Source organism: Phascolarctos cinereus, unplaced genomic scaffold (assembly GCF_003287225.1).
Source record: "Phascolarctos cinereus isolate Bilbo 61053 unplaced genomic scaffold, phaCin_HiC Scaffold_9;HRSCAF=440, whole genome shotgun sequence".
Taxonomy (NCBI): domain Eukaryota; kingdom Metazoa; phylum Chordata; class Mammalia; order Diprotodontia; family Phascolarctidae; genus Phascolarctos; species Phascolarctos cinereus.
In genome coordinates this window covers 214,093,585-214,113,932 of record NW_027556402.1, presented here as the reverse complement: position 1 = coordinate 214,113,932, position 20,348 = coordinate 214,093,585, and the positions used below count along the sequence as shown (strand labels likewise).

The 20,348-nt window shown below is 42.3% G+C and overlaps 1 protein-coding gene across 3 annotated transcripts in view; it reads left to right on the top strand.

The window, feature by feature from the left end:
- The first annotated feature begins 1,388 nt into the window (after positions 1–1,388).
- The window catches only part of RNF141 (ring finger protein 141), a 34,078-nt gene continuing 15,118 nt past the window's right edge, over positions 1,389–20,348 (top strand). For 2 of the 3 annotated variants that reach the window (XM_021001934.2, XM_021001933.2), the window contains exons 1-2: positions 1,389–1,576; positions 19,540–19,737. In XM_021001934.2, coding sequence (XP_020857593.1) covers positions 19,595–19,737 — 143 coding nt within the window. In that variant the 5' untranslated portion in view covers positions 1,389–1,576; positions 19,540–19,594. Of the gene's footprint in view, positions 1,577–1,614; positions 1,874–19,539; positions 19,738–20,348 lie in introns of those variants that run through there. The other variant, XM_021001935.2, reaches the window with a different exon arrangement.

Genomic DNA, 20,348 nt, shown 5'->3' with positions numbered 1-20,348 from the left:
CGCTACTGCCTTGGTTTTTTGGTCCAGACCTGATTTCATTTCATTCAACACTACTAAAGAAACTCCTTGCAGCAATGCCAACGAGCAACTATCCTGCAACTTAGTCTAACAGTTGTGTAGGGTCACATAGCCAGGAGGAGTCAGAGCCAACACTTGAACCTAGGTCTTTCAGACTCAGTGGTCAACCCTTTAGCCATGTGATCTCTCTTATTTTGTATTTGTATATTCTATACATAAGGGCAGCTAGGTGATGCAGTGGGTAGAGCATTGGACCTGGAGTCAGGAAGACCTGAGTTCAAATTCGATCTCAGACACTAGCTGTGTGACCCTGGGCAAGTCACTTAACCCTATTTGCCTCAGTTTCCCTATCTTTAAAATGAGCTAGAGAAGGAAATGGCTAAACTACTCCAAGATCTTTGCCAAGAAAACTCCAAATGGTTCAGACAGGAATGAACAACAACAATTCTGTATATACTTATATATGTGCGTGTTTCCCCCCAGTAGAATGCAAACTCCTAGAGGTTAGGACTTGGGTAACTCGCGTTAGCCAACCGAGAGCACAGTGCCTGGAATATGGCAGGCTTAAAAAAAAATTATGAAGAATTTTTTTCAGATCCACATAATAGGTTCTTAATAAATGTTTGATTGATTTGTTCTATTTATTTCCCAGCAATCGAAAGATCCAAAGTTCATAGCTGATATTGGCTTCCTTTCTAGTGTTGCAGTGGAGTGTTGCTTTTGAGGACTGAGGGTTCTTTTAGACTAAGTTTCTTCATCTGTAAAATGAGATATTTGTACCGAATTACCTCTAAGGTGCTTTCCCACTCTAAATGTATGGGGGGGGGGGTTGTCCTTCGTTCTTTTTTTTTTATTAATTTGATTTATCAACAATCACTTCCATATGCTTTTGAGTTTAAAATTTTTTTCCCCCTTCCTCCCCACTACCCTCCCCAAAATGGTGCACAATCTGATATAGGCTATACATTTACATTCCTATTAAACATATTTTCACATTAGTGATGTAAGAATTAGAATCTAAATGTATGTTTTGATAAGGCCTCGTGAACAGAGGTTCCTTCCAGTTCTAAAACCTTTAAGCGTTGGGAGGAAGGAGAGAGGGGCGCCTTCTCCGGACACCTGAGAAGGGATGGGGAGGACTGACTTGGAAAAGGGGCGTGACGGGGAGCCACTGCACCTTTTCACGTTACCTACTGAATGACGCGGGCGGAGAGGGCTGTGGAGGGGCGGGGAGGGGGGGGGGGGAGGAGGAGCCACGGCGCCTTTCCCGTTACCTAGTAACCGGATGGAGAGGGCGGAGAGGGAGGGGGAGGAGCCACGGCGCCTCACCCGTTACCAAGCAACGGTCAGGGTGGGGGGCGAGGCCGGCGTGCCACGGCGCGTCACTGAGGCGCGACGGGGCTGAGGTGGAGGCCGCTGCTGCCGCTACGGCAGCCGCCGCCGTCGGAGCCTTCCGTCCCGGAGCTGCCGCCTGCGGGTTTGGCGGGGCTGGTGCGGGCGGCGGGACGGTCCCTGAGCGCCGTCGTCCCCGCGGGGACCGCGATGCCGTGAAGCCGAAGTGAGTGCGGGGCCCCGGGGCCGAGCGGCAGGACGGGCGGGCACGTCCTTCCCCGGGGCCGGGGGCCGGAGGCCCAGGCTGAGGCTGAGGGTCCGAGTCGGGGTGCTTTGTGTCGTCCTTGTTTACGATCCTCATCGTTACGGCTTTCCCCAAACCAAAACCCGTTCGGGGAGCCCGGGTGGCTGCCCTGTTCGTTGTACTGAGTCCTTCGTTATAAGACCCTACCCCCGCCAAATTAAGGAGAGCCTAGTTCTTCCCTCGCCCCTGCCCCTCTTGGGTGATCTGCCTCCCTGCCCGGTAAGTAGAAGAGGAGTCCGGAAGAATGAGTTACCGGCTTGTTGTCATAGGGCGGGGTGAAGAGCCCGCGATTCGGCCTCGATTAAGATTGTTTACACTTGGGGAGTGAGAGGAACGGCCCAGGGAAGGCCAGGACGACAGCTTCTGGTGTCCCTCGCCCGGCCCATAACAATCAGACCCCTCTCCCACCCCGCCCCTCTCTGCGAATGTGGCCCAGCCACTCTGAAGGGGGTCTAGGGTCGCAGACTCGAGTTGGAAGGGACCTTGAGGGCTTTCTATAACGGCCTTTCATTCCCGAATTTTACAGATGAGAACACTGAGTCTCAGGAAGTGGCTTCCGATATGGTCACACAAGTAGTAATTAAGTCAGGATTTGAACTCGAGTCTCTCTGATTCTAAGTCCTACACTTTAACCACCTTCCATGTCAAGAGGAAAATCCAACAAAGATTTGGTCCCCCCCCATAAAATTAATCATCAGAGGAATCCTTCTTCCCAGCGAAGAAATGTCCTATAAAATAACCTCATTACATATGCAGTCAGTTATCTCATGTCGCAGAAGATGGCGTTCTTGTTACTGATGACATACTTTTTTTAAAAAGTCGTTTATCCTTTGATTACAAACCTGGAGGAGACCAATGTACTCCCCTTCTTTTCCCCTCCTTTCACTGGGCAGCTTTATTTCTTCCACTCTTCTCTCTAGTTCTGGGTGAACCCCTTCAATTCAGAATGTCATTTTACTGGTTAGTCTCACTGCTGTCCAAAAAAGAGGGACTGTTACCTCACCCTTCTAAAAAGAGGTGCTTTCAGCACATGGAGCTTGAAGTAACATTGATTTCTTTATTTCCTCAGATAAGTCACAGAAGAATATCTTTTCTAAAGATGCTGACTCTTAATTTCAGAGTTGTTCTGAGTGACTTCCTCCTTCCTGTTGCATTTTGGTTTTTACATCCTTCCAGATCAACGTATATTTGCAAAATATATTCTTTGCCATTTGATGTCCCGTATTTTAGGTGTTTTAATGCTTTGTAGCATATGAACAGCAATTACCCCACAAAATGAAGCATGTGTTTGTTTATGGGCTAGATAATATTATAGCAAAGCATCCAGCCTACTTTGGGTAAGTTTTATGAAGTACTTTCTTCACAATAGTCTTCTGAGGTATGTAATATGATTATTATTCCCTTTTTATGGAGAAAATAAAAGGCTCAGAGGGGTAGCATCTACCCATAGTCATATAGTTAGGAAGTATGGGAACCCATGGATAGCTCATGGGCTTTGGGATCAGTAATATCTGAGAATCTGACCTCAGGCACTTAACTTGCTTTGATACCCCAGCAAGTCTTGTAATACAATTCAACAAACACTTACCAGTTGTTGTGTACTACTCTGTGCTGGGCTTCAGGTTCCTCATCTGCAAAATGGGACTGATAATCATAACTACTTCACAGGGATGTTGTGATGATCTAATGAGATACTATTTATAAGGCACTTTGCCAAAGTGTCATATACATGTGACCTCTAGTATTATATACTATATTTGAATTTCAGTAAATATTTTGACAGAGTTTCCCCTTTCCTTCTGAACAAAGTTAATAAGAGCTATGTTCACGATGGGAGGTAGTACATTTAAGTGCATTTGGAAACTGGTTGAATGACTAGACCTCAGATATAGTGATAAATGGATTGGTGCCAGTGTGAGGTCTCCAGTGAGTAGTACAGTTTGAGAGGCCTCTGCCTTTGACCCTATCCTGTTGAACATTTTTGTCAGTGCCTTAGAGCAGGGTTTAGAAAGCATGCTAATTAGATTGGTGGAAGACAATGTTAGGCCACATCAGTTAGATACACCAACCACAGAACTTGGGGGGAGGATAGTGCTGTTGTCTTCAGCCCTGGTCACACCACATCTGAAGCACAGTGTTCACTTCTGGGCACAACTTCCGTGCTTTAGGAAGAACATGGATTGAGATCACCCAAAGGAGGGTGAGGAATTGGAGGGGTGCCGTGAAATAAGCAGTTAGAAGAAAATGGAATGTTTCACACAGGAACGAATAGGTATTGGAAGAAGTGTAGTTGTCTTTAGGTATTTGAAGGGCTGTCTTGTTGAGGGAGGGCAACATTGTTTTCTTGGCCTCAGAGGACACAACTAAGGACCGAAATGAGAGAGGCCAATTTGAGCTCGATGTAAGGGTTAGAGCTCTCTAAAAGCAGAATGTGGTGCCTCAGGAGGTAACAGGATTCTTACTCACTGAGGCCTTCGAGTGAAATCCTGAATGGCCACTTCAGCTGGTGATGTAGGATAACAGGAGGAGCTGAAGGGGACTTCAGGGGCCACCTTACCCAGTCCTCTCATTTTACGGATCAGGAAACTGAGGCCCTGGAAGATCAAGTGACTTGCCCTAGGTCATATAGATAGTAAGCATCAGAGGTAGAATTGGAATCCAGGTCTTCTGACTCCAGAGGCAGCACTCTTTCCACCTGGATATAGGTTGGGCTAGGTGGCCTTTGGAGTCCAACCCAACTGAGATTCTATAATTCTGATCACCTTAGGCCTATGATTTTTGTCTTGTTGAAAACAGCCATCATGGTTTCAAAACTAGATCATGCCAACCTTATCTCATTTTGTTTATTGACAAGGTTAACAAATATAATAATAATAATAATAATAATAACAATTTTTACCTTAGGGTGATATTGTGCATATATTAGTATCTAGACTGCAGCAAAACATTTGCCAAAGTGTCTCATGCCTCCTTGTAAACAAGATGGAGAGATGTGAGCTGGGCAATTGAGTAGATTCTGAAAGGGTTTAATGAGAGGAGTGGTCTCTCGGGTTTGATGTTGTCTTGGAAGAAAGTCGTTAGTAGTGGGGCCCCAGAGGTCTGTCTTTGGACCCATATTGTTTAACATTTTCATTAGTAACTTGGAGGAAGGTGTAGACAACATGCTTAGCAAATTTACAGATGACACAGCTAAAAGCGATGGCAAACGTGGGTGGCAGAGCTTGATGGCCGGGAACAACAGTCTGGTTCTAATACGATGACATTTCAAAGCTATCTGGAGGCCCATTATCCAGGTGGAGAAGGTGTGGTTAGAAAGGAGTAAAATGGACAAGCATGGTTACGCTGAGCTGGGATGTACATGTAAGAACGAGATTGCGAGGTTAAGGCACTGTAAGCTTAATCTAGATCAACAGTGTGTTAGAGTGGCCAAAAAACTGCACGCACATTCTAGAATACAGAAAGGGAGATTGGTTCCAGAACAAGAGTGGCGATGGGCTTACTGTGGTCTGGCTTGGTCATCGGTCACATTGGGAATGTTATATTTAGTCCCCAGCACCACATTTTAGAAAGGACATTGGTATCATCCAGAGGAGGGTTACCAGGCCTGGATCTTGACTGGAACTCACAGCATATGAGGAGTAGTTGAAGGACAAGAGGGTGCTTAGCCTAGAGAAGAGAAGACTTAGGAGGAAATAAGCCTTTGTGCAAGGTTCCCCCCATGCCTGGTTTGTTTTCTCCTCATTTTTGCCTCTTGGAATTCCTAATTTACTTCAAAGCTCAGTTCACTGGCTACATGAAACATTTGCTGGTTTCCCATCTGCTTGTGCCACATCTCCCCAGATTACTTTGGATTTTTCACATACTTACATATGTACATGTTGCCTCCTCTCCTCCTTGAGGGCAGAGCTCCTACTTTTCATTTTTGTCTTTCGCTCCCCAGCCCCTAGCACAGGCTCTTAATAAATGCTTGTTGTTGAATGATTGATTGCTAGACATGGTGGCTGACATGTTAGAAAGTGGACTTGTTGAACCAAGAGCAGGGAGTGGATGTTGCTGAGAGGCAGATTTCAGTGGTGTGTGGGAAGAGTCATAAATAGAGCTGTCCAAAAATGTACAGAGCTGCCTCCAAGGTACTGAGTTTCCTCTCACTTGTAGTCATAAGATCCTAGAACTGGAAAAGATCTGAGAGATTATCAAGTTCAGTCCCCTCATTTCACAGATGGGGCAGCTGAAGGACAGAGAGGTAAAGTGGCCTGTCCTGTATTACTTAGAGTCACAGAGGTCTCAGACCCATGAGACTTGTGTGATCCTGGACAAGTCACTTACCCTCTCTCAGCCTCAGTTTCCTCATCTATAAAATAGAGACAATAATAGTGCCTACCTCACACAATTGTGAGAATTGGGTGGGATTGAAATAAATAAAGTACTTGGTAAACCTAAAATAAAAGTAAATGATACCCACGATTAGTAGAGCTGTTCATCAATTGCCAGCATTTATTAAGTGCTTTCTGTGTGCCAGGTTTGTTTTGGTTTGGTTTGGGTTGGGTTGGGTTTTTTTGGAAGGGAGGGATAAAATATGCAAGTCCCTGCTCTCCAGAAGTTTACATTCTTCTCAGATGAGCCAGTCCAGGGTAACTATAATATAAATACACAAAGATATGAGAGGTACTCACCCTTGGGAAAGACTTCTTGAATGAGATGGCACTTGAACTGAGCCTTAGAAGGGTATAGGGGTTCCCTGAAGGGAAAGTGAGGAGGGAGAGCACTCCATGCATGAGGGTACAGCTTGCGCAAAGCCAAGGAGGCAGGAGATGTGGGCCAGTTTAACTGGGAAGTAATGTGTAGTCCTGCTGGCTGAAGATGGGCTGGTGTTGGGTCGTAAAGGGTTTGACTTGTCAAATGAAGTTTATATGTTTAGCTTAAATGCAGTTGGGGTGCCACTGGAGCTTCTTGGAATGAGTCACATAATCAGAGCTGTCGTGTGGAGGGTAGGTTGAAGGGGGAGGAGACTGTGCAGAGAGACCAGGGCAGAGGCTATCGTAGTGGTCCAGGTGAGAGGTTGATTGTGTGAGTAGACGAGCCTGCCAGACTTCAATGGAATGGACTGGACAAGACTTTGCCAATGAATGGAATAAGAGTAAAGAGTGGAGGAGGACTCTGAGGTTGCAGGCCTGATGGACTAGATTTTGTTGAGATAGAAATAGGGAAGTTAGGAGGGGGTTCTGAAGGAAATATAGTGAGTTCTGATTAGCACGTGTTGAGTTTTAAATGCCTGTGGAACAGCTCCGTGGAGTGGCTCAGCAGGCAGCTGGAGATGTCAAATCAGAGCTCGATAGAAAGATAAGGACTTGAGAGGCAGATTTGGAAGTCATCTGCAGCACAGCAAGGAAGAGAGATTGCCAAATTTGGAAGTAGGAAGACCTTGGTTCAAATCCCCACCCCCCACCCCCTTCCCTTAATCTTTCTGTGGCTTGGTTTCCTCACTTATAAAATGTGTCTAAGTTTCCTTCCTGCTCTATGTCCGTGAACCTGTGATCCCAGGAAAGAGATTATAATTGAATTCATAGGAGCTGAGGATTTCACATAGAGGAAGAAGGAACTCCCAGGACATAACTCTGCATGTACTCATGTACATATAGGTGGGAGGCATAAATGATGATCCTGCAAGAGTCTGAGAAGGAGTAGTCCTATATGCGCAGAAGGAAAAAAACCAGGACTGAGCAAGATCACAAAAACTCAGGATGCAAGATTGGTTATGGCAGTTGCTACAACAGAGGCCAAGGAGGGTGAGAACTGAGAAAAGGCCATTGGGTAGGTTTAGCAATGAAGAGATCTCCAGTGACCGTGAAGGGGCAGTATTTGAACCCAGATCCCTGACTCCAGGTCTGGCACTCTGTTTCTCCACTGTACCATGGAAAGGCCTGGAGGCCCATTTGGTGGCCATCTTGGGGGCTTCTTGGCCAGATGGAAGTGTGGGCTTTACTCTGTAGCCTCCAAGGTCTTTCCAGAGTTGAGATTCTAGGATTCTGTTACTCTAGCTCTAGGTGCTCTCTTCCATTGTACTCCATTCTTCAGTGACTATAGCCTAACTAATTTTCAGTATGTACTTTCTGACTATTTAAACAATTTCTTGTCTTCATTGACGATCTGGAGTTTAAATAAGCTGTAAGTACTCAGAGTAGTCCCCTCAAAATCTAATGTTATTATTTTTATCGCTGACATTTTTGGTTCTGATTTGATAATGAAAGCAGTTGATTTAATGGTCATTTCTGTGTTCAAATGTTTTCTTTAGCTATAAATTTGTTGATAAAGTAATCTAAAGTTGAATATGGGAAAACTTTTTTTATCTGTCTGAGAAATTATTAATCTTTTTTTAATTTTATAGCTGTTTTTAGAATATATTAATTTTGTGAATGGATTATTTGATTTTTTCAGTGGAAACTTTATCATTATTCCTTAGCATAGTTCTGCTATTTTTATTGAATATTTAAACTACAAAATTACTTTGTCAGGAAAAGAATATATTAGTACATGTACTGAAACCTCGTCTACTTACCACCCACTAATAAATGTGGAATTTTGAAATTCTTAGTGTTTAATGTGGGTTTCAAAACAACAGTTGCAGTCATTTCAGTAAATCCTTTTTGTGGTTTTTGAAATCATTGGAATGTTTATACGACTATTCTGTTGACAGTTTTGTTTTTGATCAGACTTTTTAAAAAGTTCTTTGGAGCCTTTTGACAAAGCTGTAGAATCATTTGTAGGGAACGTGTAATTAGGACGCCCTAGATCTGTCTTGCGGGTAGGCAGTCTTTGGAGAGGCAGCTCAGCCCGTGCGAGGGAGTACAGATAGGCCTCAGAGACTGAAAGACTCAGCTTCCTATTCACCTGCAGACCTGTGTGACCCTTGGAGAGATTGTGGCTGTGAGTCAGGCCTGTTGGATCATGGCCGCAGGCTGCTTGAGAAGAGGTAGCTGTTTTTAACAGGGTAACATTTACTAGACTAACAGCTCAAAATTAAAGTAGCAACTCACTTGGATGATGACATTGCACAATTTTTTCATGCATCTAACTGTGCCGCATCTTTCAGTCTGTGGTACTGAAAAGAGTCAACAAAAACCACTGGGCAGTGATTGCCTAATGATAATAGACAGAGCCTAGGTATCAGCGTGGAATTTGCTTTTTAGGTTTTTACGGAGTAATTTACATTCATAGTGCTTTTCTCACAACTGCTTTGTGAGATAGGTAGTAGAAAATATTATTCCCACTTTACAGATGAGAAAACTAAGGTTCTAGTTTTTAAGTTTTCAGCTAGTATAGAATGGTAGGGTAGAACCTGTAAACCAGCATCATTAGGATCTGGAAGAGACCTTAGAAATCATCTCCCTAGTCCATCATCCTGTCAAAAGCCAGGATCCCATCTCCAGCATGATTGTCAGCCAACCTGTGATCGGAAACTTAAGCTTTTTCCTGAATGTTCTTTCAATTTTTGTACAGATCCGATTACTTAGAATATTTTTCCCTTATATTGAACCATTAACTTCCTCCCTTTAATTTCCATTCTACTGATGCTAGTTCTGTTCTCTACATGATGACCTTTCCCATACTGGGAAAGTTGGCCTCTCAGCACTAAATCTTCTCTTTCTCAGACGATCTCCAGTTCTTTCTTCTGATATTCCCTATATGGCATAAGTTGTAACCCATTGCTCTCCTCCAGGTTTGCTCCAGTTTATCTGTAACCATCCTAAAATATGACACTCAGAATTGAACAACACATAGCTCTAGGTGTGGTTTCCTGGTCACAATACATTGGGAATATTGTCTCCCTTAATCCAAATCTGGACAGTATACTTCTGTTAATACAGTCTGAGATAGCATTATTCATTTGATAGTCTCATTACACTGTTTTGATGAAAGAAAACCCCCATTTGTTTTAGTCATGAGCTATGCCTACACCAGATTGCCTTTACCCTGTACTTGTTAGCACACGTAAATGGAGGACTTCTCATTTATCCATTACATTTCATTATGTTAGCATCCTTCCCTCCTAGCATCATGTAGAATCTTGGTTCTGTCATCTAGCATGTTAACCAACTCTTCTAAGCATTATGGCTTCATGCTGCCATCCAAGTCTTTGATAAAAATATTGAAAAGGACAGGACCAAGTAGTACCACCACACTATAGATTTCCCTTTATATTAGCATCAGTCATTATATAGCTTCGGGGTACAGTTCAGTCAGTGATTCTGTTACCCCAAACCTAGTGTGCTTTCCACTAGGTTACACTATCTCTCCTCTTGTACTTCATTCTGTTTGTTCAGCTGATCAAAACACTTAACTACCATACACTTCATACTTTTGGCCACCTTCCAGAGCTGGGTTTTTTTTTAGTTGATTGGTTTTTTTTTTGTTTGTTTGTTTTTAAAGCAGTCTGGGACTTTCTCAACAACTTCTACTCCTTTATCTTTAGGAATAAGATATTTAGGCCTACCATTCAGTACAGACTAGTGCTTTTCTGAGCTTTAGGGCAGTACAATTTAGAAATGTTTCTAATATGCTCAACGTTAACAATAGATGGTCTTATGAACGTTCTTGGTTAATCAGACTACACCTTCATACAAGATGTTTGAATGTAATACTTCTTTTAATACATTTCAAGTCATAAATGTGATTCTACTTGACAAAACTTGGAAACTCAGTAAGGCCCCCCAAAACTAGTGATGTATCGATTTCCAGCAATGAGCTGGGCTTTCCTTATTGAGAGGAGTTTGGCAGTTCTACTGCAGGCTACAGGGATGGAAAAAACCAAGAAGGGGGGGGTGGAGCCAAGATGTAAAAGCAGTGGCTTGCTTGAGCTCTCCCCCAAACCTCTCCAAATATCTATAAAAAATGGCTCTAAACAAATTCTAGAGCAGCAGAACCCACAAAAAGACAGAGTGAAACAAATTTCCAGCCCAAGATAACCTTGATTGGAAAGGTTTATTGAGCCAGGCTGGTAGAGGAATGCAGTTCCGGGCCTCAGCAAACCTGGAGCAGGCCTCAGGGGACTGAATCAAGGGGCGTTGTGGCGGTTTCCAGACTTCTCAACCCACAAACACCAAAGACAACTTAGAAGGTCAGTAGGAAAGGTCTGTCAGACCACGGTGAGAGAGAAGCTCAGTCTAGCCCCAGCCCCAGGGAGGCAGCTGCTTCCAGAGCTTGCAACCCACAGCCGGAGGGGGAATCAAGTGGCCGATCAGAGGGGGATTGTGGAAATCTCTTTGCTGGTACTGAGGCAGGATTCTCTTGCTTTACCCGTGCTTGGATCTGGGTCACAGTTCTGGGTGATGGTCCTAGGGCGAGGAGGAGTGCTGACGTGGTAGAGCTTGTGGTGGTGGTGGAGTGAATCCTCCTCACACTTCCAAGGCAGAAAAGAGTGCTTGTGGTCACTCATAGACCAGAGCCCAGGCCAGGAAAAGAGCAAACACCTTGCCCTTGATTGTACCACCTTGGAAGAACTGAAAATTTACAGGTCCCTAGAAATATCTCTGAAAACAGCTGCACAAAACCCCTGAAGCTTAGGACAGTACATTCTCCACACTGGAAACAGACCCCCTACCTTAACAAAGAGTTTAAAACTCAAGTAATTGGCTGGGATCATGAGCAAACTGCACAAAAAAAGTCAGACCATAGGGGCGGAGCCAAGATGGCGGAGTGAAAGCAGTGACTTGCTTGAGCTCTCCCCCAAACCCCTCCAAATACTCATAAAAAATGGCTCTAAACAAATTCTGAAGCAGCAGAACCCACAGAAAGACAGAGTGAAACAAATTTCCAGCCCAAGACAACCTGGATGATTGATCAGAAAGGTGTATCGCACCGGGCTGGGAGCGCAGCGCAGCGTGGTGTGGGCGCACAGGCCACAGCAAACCTGGAGCAGGCCTCAGAGGACTGAATCGCGGGCAGCTGTGGAGGTTTCCAGACTCTTCAATCCACGAATGTCAAAGACAACTTAGAAGGTCAGTGGGAAAAGTCTGTGTCTGTCAGTGGTCAGAGAGGAAGGCGGGGTCTCAGCTCCATTCCCCAAGAGCCTGGTCCTGGGGGGCAGCTGCTTCCCGAGCTTCTGGCCCACAGACTGAGGGGGAATCCAGTGGCTGATCAGAGAGGGACTACAGGGATCTCTTTGCCAGTGCTGAGGCAGGAATCTCTTGCTTTGCCCATGCTTGGATCTGGGTCACAGTTCTGGGCGGCAGTGCTGGGGTGAGGAAGAGTGCTGGCGTGGTGGAGCTTGTAGTGGCTGTGGAGAGGAACCCCTCCTCACAGTTACAGGACAGAAAGGAACACCTGTGCTCACAGGCCAGGAAAGGAGTAAACACCTCACCCCTTATCATACCACCTTGGAAGAACTGAAAATTTACAGGTCCCTACAAGTATCTCTGAAAACAGCTACACAAACCCCTGAAGCTTGGGACAGTACACTCTCCACATTGGAAGCAGACTCTTACCTAACAAGGAGTTTAAAACTCAAGTAATTGACTGGGATCATGAGCAAGCAGCGCAGAAAGAGTCAGACTATGTTATCTTACTTTGGTGAAAAAGAAGATCAAAATATACAACCAGAAGAAGACAACAAAGTCAAAGCTCCTACATCCAAAGCCTCCAAGAAAAATATGAATCAGTCCCAGGCCTTGGAAGAGCTCAAAAGGGATTTTGAGAAGCAAGTAAGGGAAGTAGAGGAAAAACTGGGAAGAGAAATGAGAGTGATGCAAGAAAATCATGAAAAACAAGTCAACAGCTTGCTAAAGGAGACCCAAAAAAATACTGAAGAAAATAACACCTTAAAAAATAGCCTAACCCAAATGGCAAAAGAGGTCCAAAAAGCCAATGAGGAGAAAAATGCCCTAAAAAGAAAAATTGGCCAAATGGAAAAGGAAGTCCAAAAGATTACTGAAGAAAATACTTCCTTAAAAATTAGAATGCAGCAATTGGAAGACAGTGACTTTATGAGAAATCAAGACACTGTAAAACAAATCCAAAAGAATGAAAAATTAGAAAACAATGTGAAATATCTCATTGGAAAAACAACTGACCTGGAAAATAGATCCAGGAGAGAGAATTTAAAAATTATTGGACTATCTGAAAGCCATGATCAAAAAAAGAGCCTAGACATCATCTTTCAAGAAATTATCAAGGAAAACTGCCCTGATATTTAGAACCAGAGGGCAAAATAGAAATTGAAAGAATCCACAGATCTCCCCTGAAAGAGATCCCAAAGGAAAACTCCTAGGAATATTGTAGCCAAATTCCAGAGTTCCCAGGTCAAGGAGAAAATATTACAAGCTGCCAGAAGGAAACAATTCAAGTACTGTGGAAACACAATCAGGATAACACAAGATTTAGCAGCTTCTACATTAAAGGACCACAGGGCATGGAATATAATATTCCGGAGGGCAAAGGAGATAGGATTACAACCAAGAATCACCTACCCAGCAAAATTGAGTATAATCCTTCAGGGGAAAAAATGGTCATTGTGAAATAGAGGACTTTCAAGCATTCCTGATGAAAAGACCAGAGCTAAACAGAAAATTTGACTTTCAAATACAGGACTCAAGTGGAACATGAAGAGGTAAACAGGAAAGAGAAATCATAAGAGACTTATTAAGATTGAACTGTTTACATTCCTGCATGGAAAGATGATATTTGTAACTCATGAGAACTTTGTCAGTATTAGGGTAGTTGAAGAAAAAAATTCTATGTATGTATATATAGATAGATAGAGGGCACAGGGTGAGTTGAAGATTAAGGGGTCATATCTGGAGAATAAAATTAAGGGATGAGAGAGGATGATACTGGGAGAAGAAAGGGAGAGGTAGAATGGGGTAAATTATCTCACAAAAAAACCAGAAAAGAAAGTCTCTCACAGTGGAGGGGAAACGGGGAAGGTGAGAGGGAATGAGGGAATCTTATTCTCATAGGATTTGGCTTAAGGAGAATAACATACACATTCAATTGGGTATGGAAATCTGTCTTACCCTACAGGAAAATAGGGGGAGAAGGGGACAAGAGAGCAGGGGGTGATAGAGAGGAGGGCAGATTGGGAAAGAGGGTAATCAGAAAAATACTTCTGAGGAGGGACAGGGTCAAAAGAAAGAATAGAATAAATGGGAGGGCAGGAGGATTAAGGGAAATAGAGTTAGTTTTTTACAACATGTCTACTAAGGAAGTGTTTTGCATAACTGACATGTACAACCTATATTGAGTTGCTTGCCTTTTCAATGAGGGTGGGTGGGGAGGGAGGAAGGGAAAATTTGGAACTCAAAGTTTTAAAAACACATGTTTTAAAAAAAATGTTTTCACATACAACTGGGAAATAAGAAATACAGGAAATGGGGTACAGAAATCTATCCTGCTCTACAGGAAAATAGAAGGGGAAGGGGATAAGACAAGGGAGGGGGGAGAGATAGAAGAGAAGGCAGACCAGGGGAAGGGGTATTCAGAATGCATGCCATATTGGGGTGGGGGGAGGGGTGAAAAATTTGGAACTCAAAAACTTGTGGAAGTGAATATTGAAAACTAAAAATAAATAAATTCGTATTAAAAAAAAAAGTCAGACCATAGAATCTTACTATGGTGACAAAGAAAATCAAAACATACCCTGAGAAGAAGACAACAAAGTCAAAGCTTCTACATCCAAAACCTCCAAGAAAAATGTGAATTAATCCCAGGCCATGGAAGGGCTCAAAAAGGATTTTGAGAAGCAAGTAAGAGAAGTAGAGGAAAAACTGGGAAGAGAAATGAGAGTGACACAAGAAAATCATGAAAAACAAGTCAATAGCTTGCTAAAGGAGATCCAAAAAAAATTCTGAAGAAAATAACACCTTAAAAAATAGACTAACCCAAATGGCAAAAGAGGTACAAAAAGCCAATGAGGAGAAGAATGCCTTAAAAAGCAGAATTGGCCAAATGGAAAAGGAAGTCCAAAAGCTCACTGAAGAAAATACTTCCTTAAAAATTAGAATGGAGCAAATGGAAGCTAGTGACTTTATGAGAAATCAAGAAATTGTAAAACAAAACCAAAAGGATAAAAAAATAGACAACAATGTGAAATATCTCATTGGAAAAATAACTGACCTGGAAAATAGATCCAGGAGATATAATTTAAAAATTGTTAGACTACCTGAAAGCCGTGATCAAAAAAAGAGCCTAGACATCATCTTTCAAGAAATCATAAAGGAAAACTGCCCTGCTATTCTAGAACCAGAGGGCAAAATAGAAATTGAAAGAATCCACCGATCACCTCCTGAAAGAGATCCCCAAAAGAAAACTTCTAGGAATATTATAGCAAAATTCCAGAGTTCTCATGTCAAGGAGAAAATATTGCAAGCAGCCAGAAAGAAACTGTTCAAGTATTGTAGAAACACAATCAGGATAACACAAGATTCAGCAGCTTCTACATTAAGAGACTGAAGGGCTTAGAATATAATATTCTGGAGGTCAAAGGAGATAGGATTACAGCCATAGGATGAAGGGAAATATAATTAGTTTTTCACAACCTGACTTCTGTGGAAGTGTGCTGCATGACTACACATATGTAATCTGCCTTCTCAATGAGGGTAGGTGGGGAGGGAGAGAAGGAGAAAATTTGGAACCCAGAGTTTTAAAAGTAAATGTTAAAACTTGTTTTCACATGCAACTGGGAAATAAAATATGCAGGCAATGGGGTATAGAAATCTATCCTGCCCTATAGGAAAATAGAAGGGGCTAAGAGAAGGGGTAGTGATAGAAGGGAGGGCAGATTAGGGGAAGAGATATTCAAAAATGCATCTTGGGGTGGGAGGAGGGGCAAGATGGGGAGAAAATCTGGAACTCAAAATCTTGTGGATTTTTTTAAAAAAGAAGAAAGAAATTGAACAAGCCATTGACAAACTCCCTAGGAAAAAAATCTCCAGGGCCAGATGGATTTACAAGAGAATTCTATCAGACATTTAAAGAACAATTAATTCCAATAGTATATAGACTATTTGGGAAAATAGGCAAGGAAGGAGTCTTACCAGGTTCTTTTTATGATACAAATATTGTGCTGATACCTAAACTGGGAAGAGTCAAAACAGAGAAAGAACATTATAGACCCATTTCCCTAATGAATATACATGCAAAAATGTTAAATAAAATATTAGCAAATAGATTATGGCAACTTATCACAAGAATAATACACTGTGACCAGGTAGGATTTATACCAGGAGTGCAGGGCTGGTTCAATATTAGGAAAACTGCCAGCATAATTGATCGTATCAACAACAAAACTAACAGAAACACATGATCATCTCAATATATGTGGAAAATGCTTTTGACAAAATACAACACCCATTCCTATTAAAAACACTAGATAGCATTGGAATAAATGGAGTCTTCCTTAAAATAATAAATAGCTTCTACCTAAAATCTTCAGCAGGTATCATATGTAATGGGGATAAGCTAGAAGCATTTCCAACTTTTAAAAAGAAAAAGATCAAAGCAATCAGATCTTTTTTTTCTTTAATTGTTCAAATACTTATGATTTTGTAAGAAGGGAAGAAATAGTTTTTTTAAGTATCAAAATTCTGAAGTTCAACTATCTGATCACAGAACAGAGAATATAACTTCTCCTTGTATGGGGTGGGTTACAGGTATAGACAGCCCAAGGCATGGTTGTGGTCCCTGGTGACCTGTGAGCCTCAGGTCATTTTCTTTCTTACCAGTATTCTCAATTCTTGATACCCTAGTTTTGAGTTGTGTAGAATATGAGTAACTGATAGTGACATCACTGATATCATTGTAATTGCAAGACTATATTTTGTTAAATATACATTTAGTAATGAGCTTCTTAAAAAAACTGTCTTGACTTGTTCCTTGTGTTCTTGGATTCATCCTAGCTATTGAAGTGATAATCCAGTCTTAAGTAGTCACTCCTATAGGTTTAGAAAGATTTTCAGGAAGATATCTAAAATGTGGCCTATGTTTAGGAAAAGCTTGATTTTCTTTGCTCATATATTTGGAAGTAGAAAGAGGTACAGGGATTCTGAAAGAAGTGCTGGATTTGGAGTAAAAACTGGGGGCCATCCCCATCCTTGCCAAGGAGCTTAAACCGCTTCTGCCTCAGTTTCCTTATCTATTTATTAAAACAACAACAAAAAACCTCTGGATGATAAGGATCAAGTGAGATAATTCTATAAGTGCTAGTAAACTATACTGTAAGCAGTATATACAGGCTAAGTGTGCTATCTTATTTCTTATTTGTTTAAAGCCACATTTTACATGTGAAAATCAAATAAGCAACAGTTTCAAGTAAAATATCTAGGATTCAGCTCATTTTGAAGAAAGCCTGTTGGTTTCAGTGATACTATATTTGGTCCTCTAAGTACAGCATGCCCAAAATGTAACTCTGTGATTAAACCATTGCATTAGAAGAGGGTTCATCTCTCACTGATTTCACAAGTGTCTGCTTCACTTAGCTTTGGCAAGTATGATTTTTTAGCTTTCTGGTGAAGCTGCAGAATTAATCTGAAAACGACAAAAATAAATTATTGGTTTTAAAAAGATAATGGATTTATTTAAGTCAAATCCATTCCAGTTTCATGTATGTTATTCTAATTCTGAAGAACTACTGAACACTGAAGATAAAAGCATTTCTAGTTTGTTTTTGTTTCATAGGAAGGATTGTTTTTATTATTATAGAAGATTAAAAAAAACCTCAATTTCCTTATATGCAGGTCAAATTCAACATGACCTAAACAAAATTTATTATCTTTTCCCAAAAACTCATCCTTCTTCCAAACTTATTGATTTCTTTTTTATTATTATTTTTAGGCATTTGGGGTTAAGTGACTTGCCCAGGGTCACACAGCTAGTAAGTGTCAAGTGTTTGGTCTGAGGCTGGAGTTGAACTCAGGTCCTCCTGACTTCACAGCCGGTGCTCTATCTATCCACTGTGCCACCTAGCTGCCCCTTATTGATTTCTTTCAAGAGCACCACCATCCTTCCATTTTCCCAGTTTCACAGCCTCTGTGTTACCTTTGATTCAATTCTTTTACAAATATCCGGACCTGTAGATCCATAATACCCATCTATACCCAAATATCCATGTCTCATGACTTGCCAAATCTTGCTATTTTTGCCTCTACCACATTTCTCAGGTTCATCAGGTCAGCCAGGTTCCAAAGTCTGACCCCTTGAATGAATCCACTGAGGTGGGGACAGCTTGATACTCCTTGCCAGCTGGAAGCAGTTTCAGGAGACCTTCGCTCCTTACTCCAAAAGATTTTGGGTCCCATTCGTTTGAAGGGGAATGATGGGGTAAAGGGACCCGGAGCCCTAAAAGGAAAAGACCGTGTCTTTGAAAGCAATGCAGTCCCTGAATTTTCCCATACATTTCAGCAGCCCAGATCACTGGTGCCTCAGCCCAAGGCACTTGGCCCACCCCAGCCCACCTAGATCACCTCTTGATATTCCTTTCACTGTCTCACTTAGCCTACTCCAGACTACTTACCACTTCTTAATCCCATCCTGATCCTTTCACTTGTCCCTTTTGTATATAAACATCAGTCTTACCCCTGTTAAGTTGCAGGTTTTCTAGGGACCCTGTCCTCTTCTATTGGTGTTACTATAAACCTTGCCACTTGACTGGAAGATAGTTTGAGTGTGAGAATTCTTTCCAGGATGCCACACTATACCCTGATATTTTGGGGTTCCCAGCAGCCTCAGCCGTCGTCATCACTACTTGTACAATCACAACTTTAGTCCAGGTCCTCATTACCTCTCCACTGGACTATTGCAGTGGCCTACTAATTCTCCCTGCCTCAAGTCTTTCCCTGTTGAGGTTTAGGGGTGCTGGGACCCCAAAATAGCGACATGCAGGTGCTGTCTAAATGAATTCAATCCAAGACTTCTTTCAGCCAAAGATAAGATTTATTAAAGATCTGCCATATTGGCCAGACTCTTAAGGAATCTAAACATTTGTGATGCTCGCTTGAATTGACAAGCAGACTAGATTGAATCTGAGCACCTTAATGAGACAAAATGGATCTTATATACAGAAAGACTGTGGGAAAGACCTGGGAGTGGCCAAGTGGTCTGAAGTGACTGTGAGGAGGGGTCTAGGGAGGATCTCGATGGAAGTGGCCGGTAGGCTGGGGTGACTGGGAGGTTGAAGGAGGTCTAAGGCCATGGACCTGGACCAAGTGGCCAAAGGAGAATGGAGTCTAGATAGGATTAAAAGTGAGAAGTGGCCAGGATGATCCCTGGGTAATAGACAATGAAGGGCTGGGCTAGGTTAAAGGGTAATAGAGAATTGGTCATAGGTGACAATGAAAGGCCAGTTGATAGGATTATAGACTCAGGCTAATCCTACAGACTTAATTGATCAAGTGGGAAAATTCAAGGAGTTCTAGGTAGGGGTTTCCAGGGCCTGTGTCCCATCATCCCCACTCTGGTGTATCCTTCACACGATGATTTTCCTTAAGCGTAAATCCAAGCATCCCCTGTTCCTACTCAGCAAACTCCATAGGTTCCCTTTTGCCTTTAGGATCAAATGTAAACACCTCTTTGGCTTTTAAAACCCATATAAACAGGCCCTAACCTACATTTCCAGGCTGATTACACATTACCCCCCTTCTTGCAGTCTTTAAACTAGCTAGACAGGCCTTCTAGCTGTTCCTTGCCCTTAATACTCCACCATCTCCTATTTGTGTACCTTTGCATTGGTCTTCCCTTATGTCTTCTAACCCGTAAGCCCATTGAGGTACATGGGCTTTCATTTTTGTTTTTCTGTCCCCATCCCCTTGCACTGTGCCTGGCACATATCAGGGTCTTAATAAATGTTGCTTGCTTGATTGATTTCATAAAGGTAATTTTTATGTATGTGTACTTCACAGAAACGCCACATGCGAATGAAGCACCACTCTTACTGGATTTTGAATTGCATTCACCATGGGACAGCAAATTTCTGATCAGACGCAAATGGTGATAAACAAGTTGCCTGAAAAAGTAACCAAACACCTCTCTCTGTTTCGAGAAAGTGGTTCTCTTACCTATGAGGAATTTCTGGGGAGAGTAGCTGAACTGAATGATGTGTAAGATTCAAATTTTTTTTTCATTTTGTTTTCCTCTTAGTATTTATGCTCCCATGTAATGGCTATATGATAGATGGCAAGATGCTCTTCTTTGAAGACCAAAAGCATTGTTTGATTGCAGCATATTTTTAATCTCTATTAATTAGTAAATGTGATGTAATGTGCAAAGCACTCTACAGTCATGTAAGAAAAATTCAGTGAGATCTGGGAAAGCTGTGGCATATAGGGGAAAGGGCACTGATAATAATTTAGAGCTAGAATGGATTGTAGAGGTGAGTCGGAGTCCAAACCCTGACCCGAGGCCCAGAGGGGTTGTGGGACTTGTCCTAAGATCACACAGCCAGCAGTGGGAGCACTAGGCTTCCCTTTGCCTCCATGTCTGGTACACTGCCCAGCATTGGGTCCTCGGACCTGGGGAACCCTTCAACTCCTGGGCCTGGGCTTTTTCTGCTGGCAAGCCAGGGCTTGGGGTTAGGTGAGCTCCAGTAGCTCTTCTGGCTCTAGATCCTATGAACTTAATTAGTTCATTAGATGACATAGGAGATGCTGCCTCAACTCACAAAGAACTTGAAGAAATTGAGATGACCATGTATATATGAATAGATTGAGAA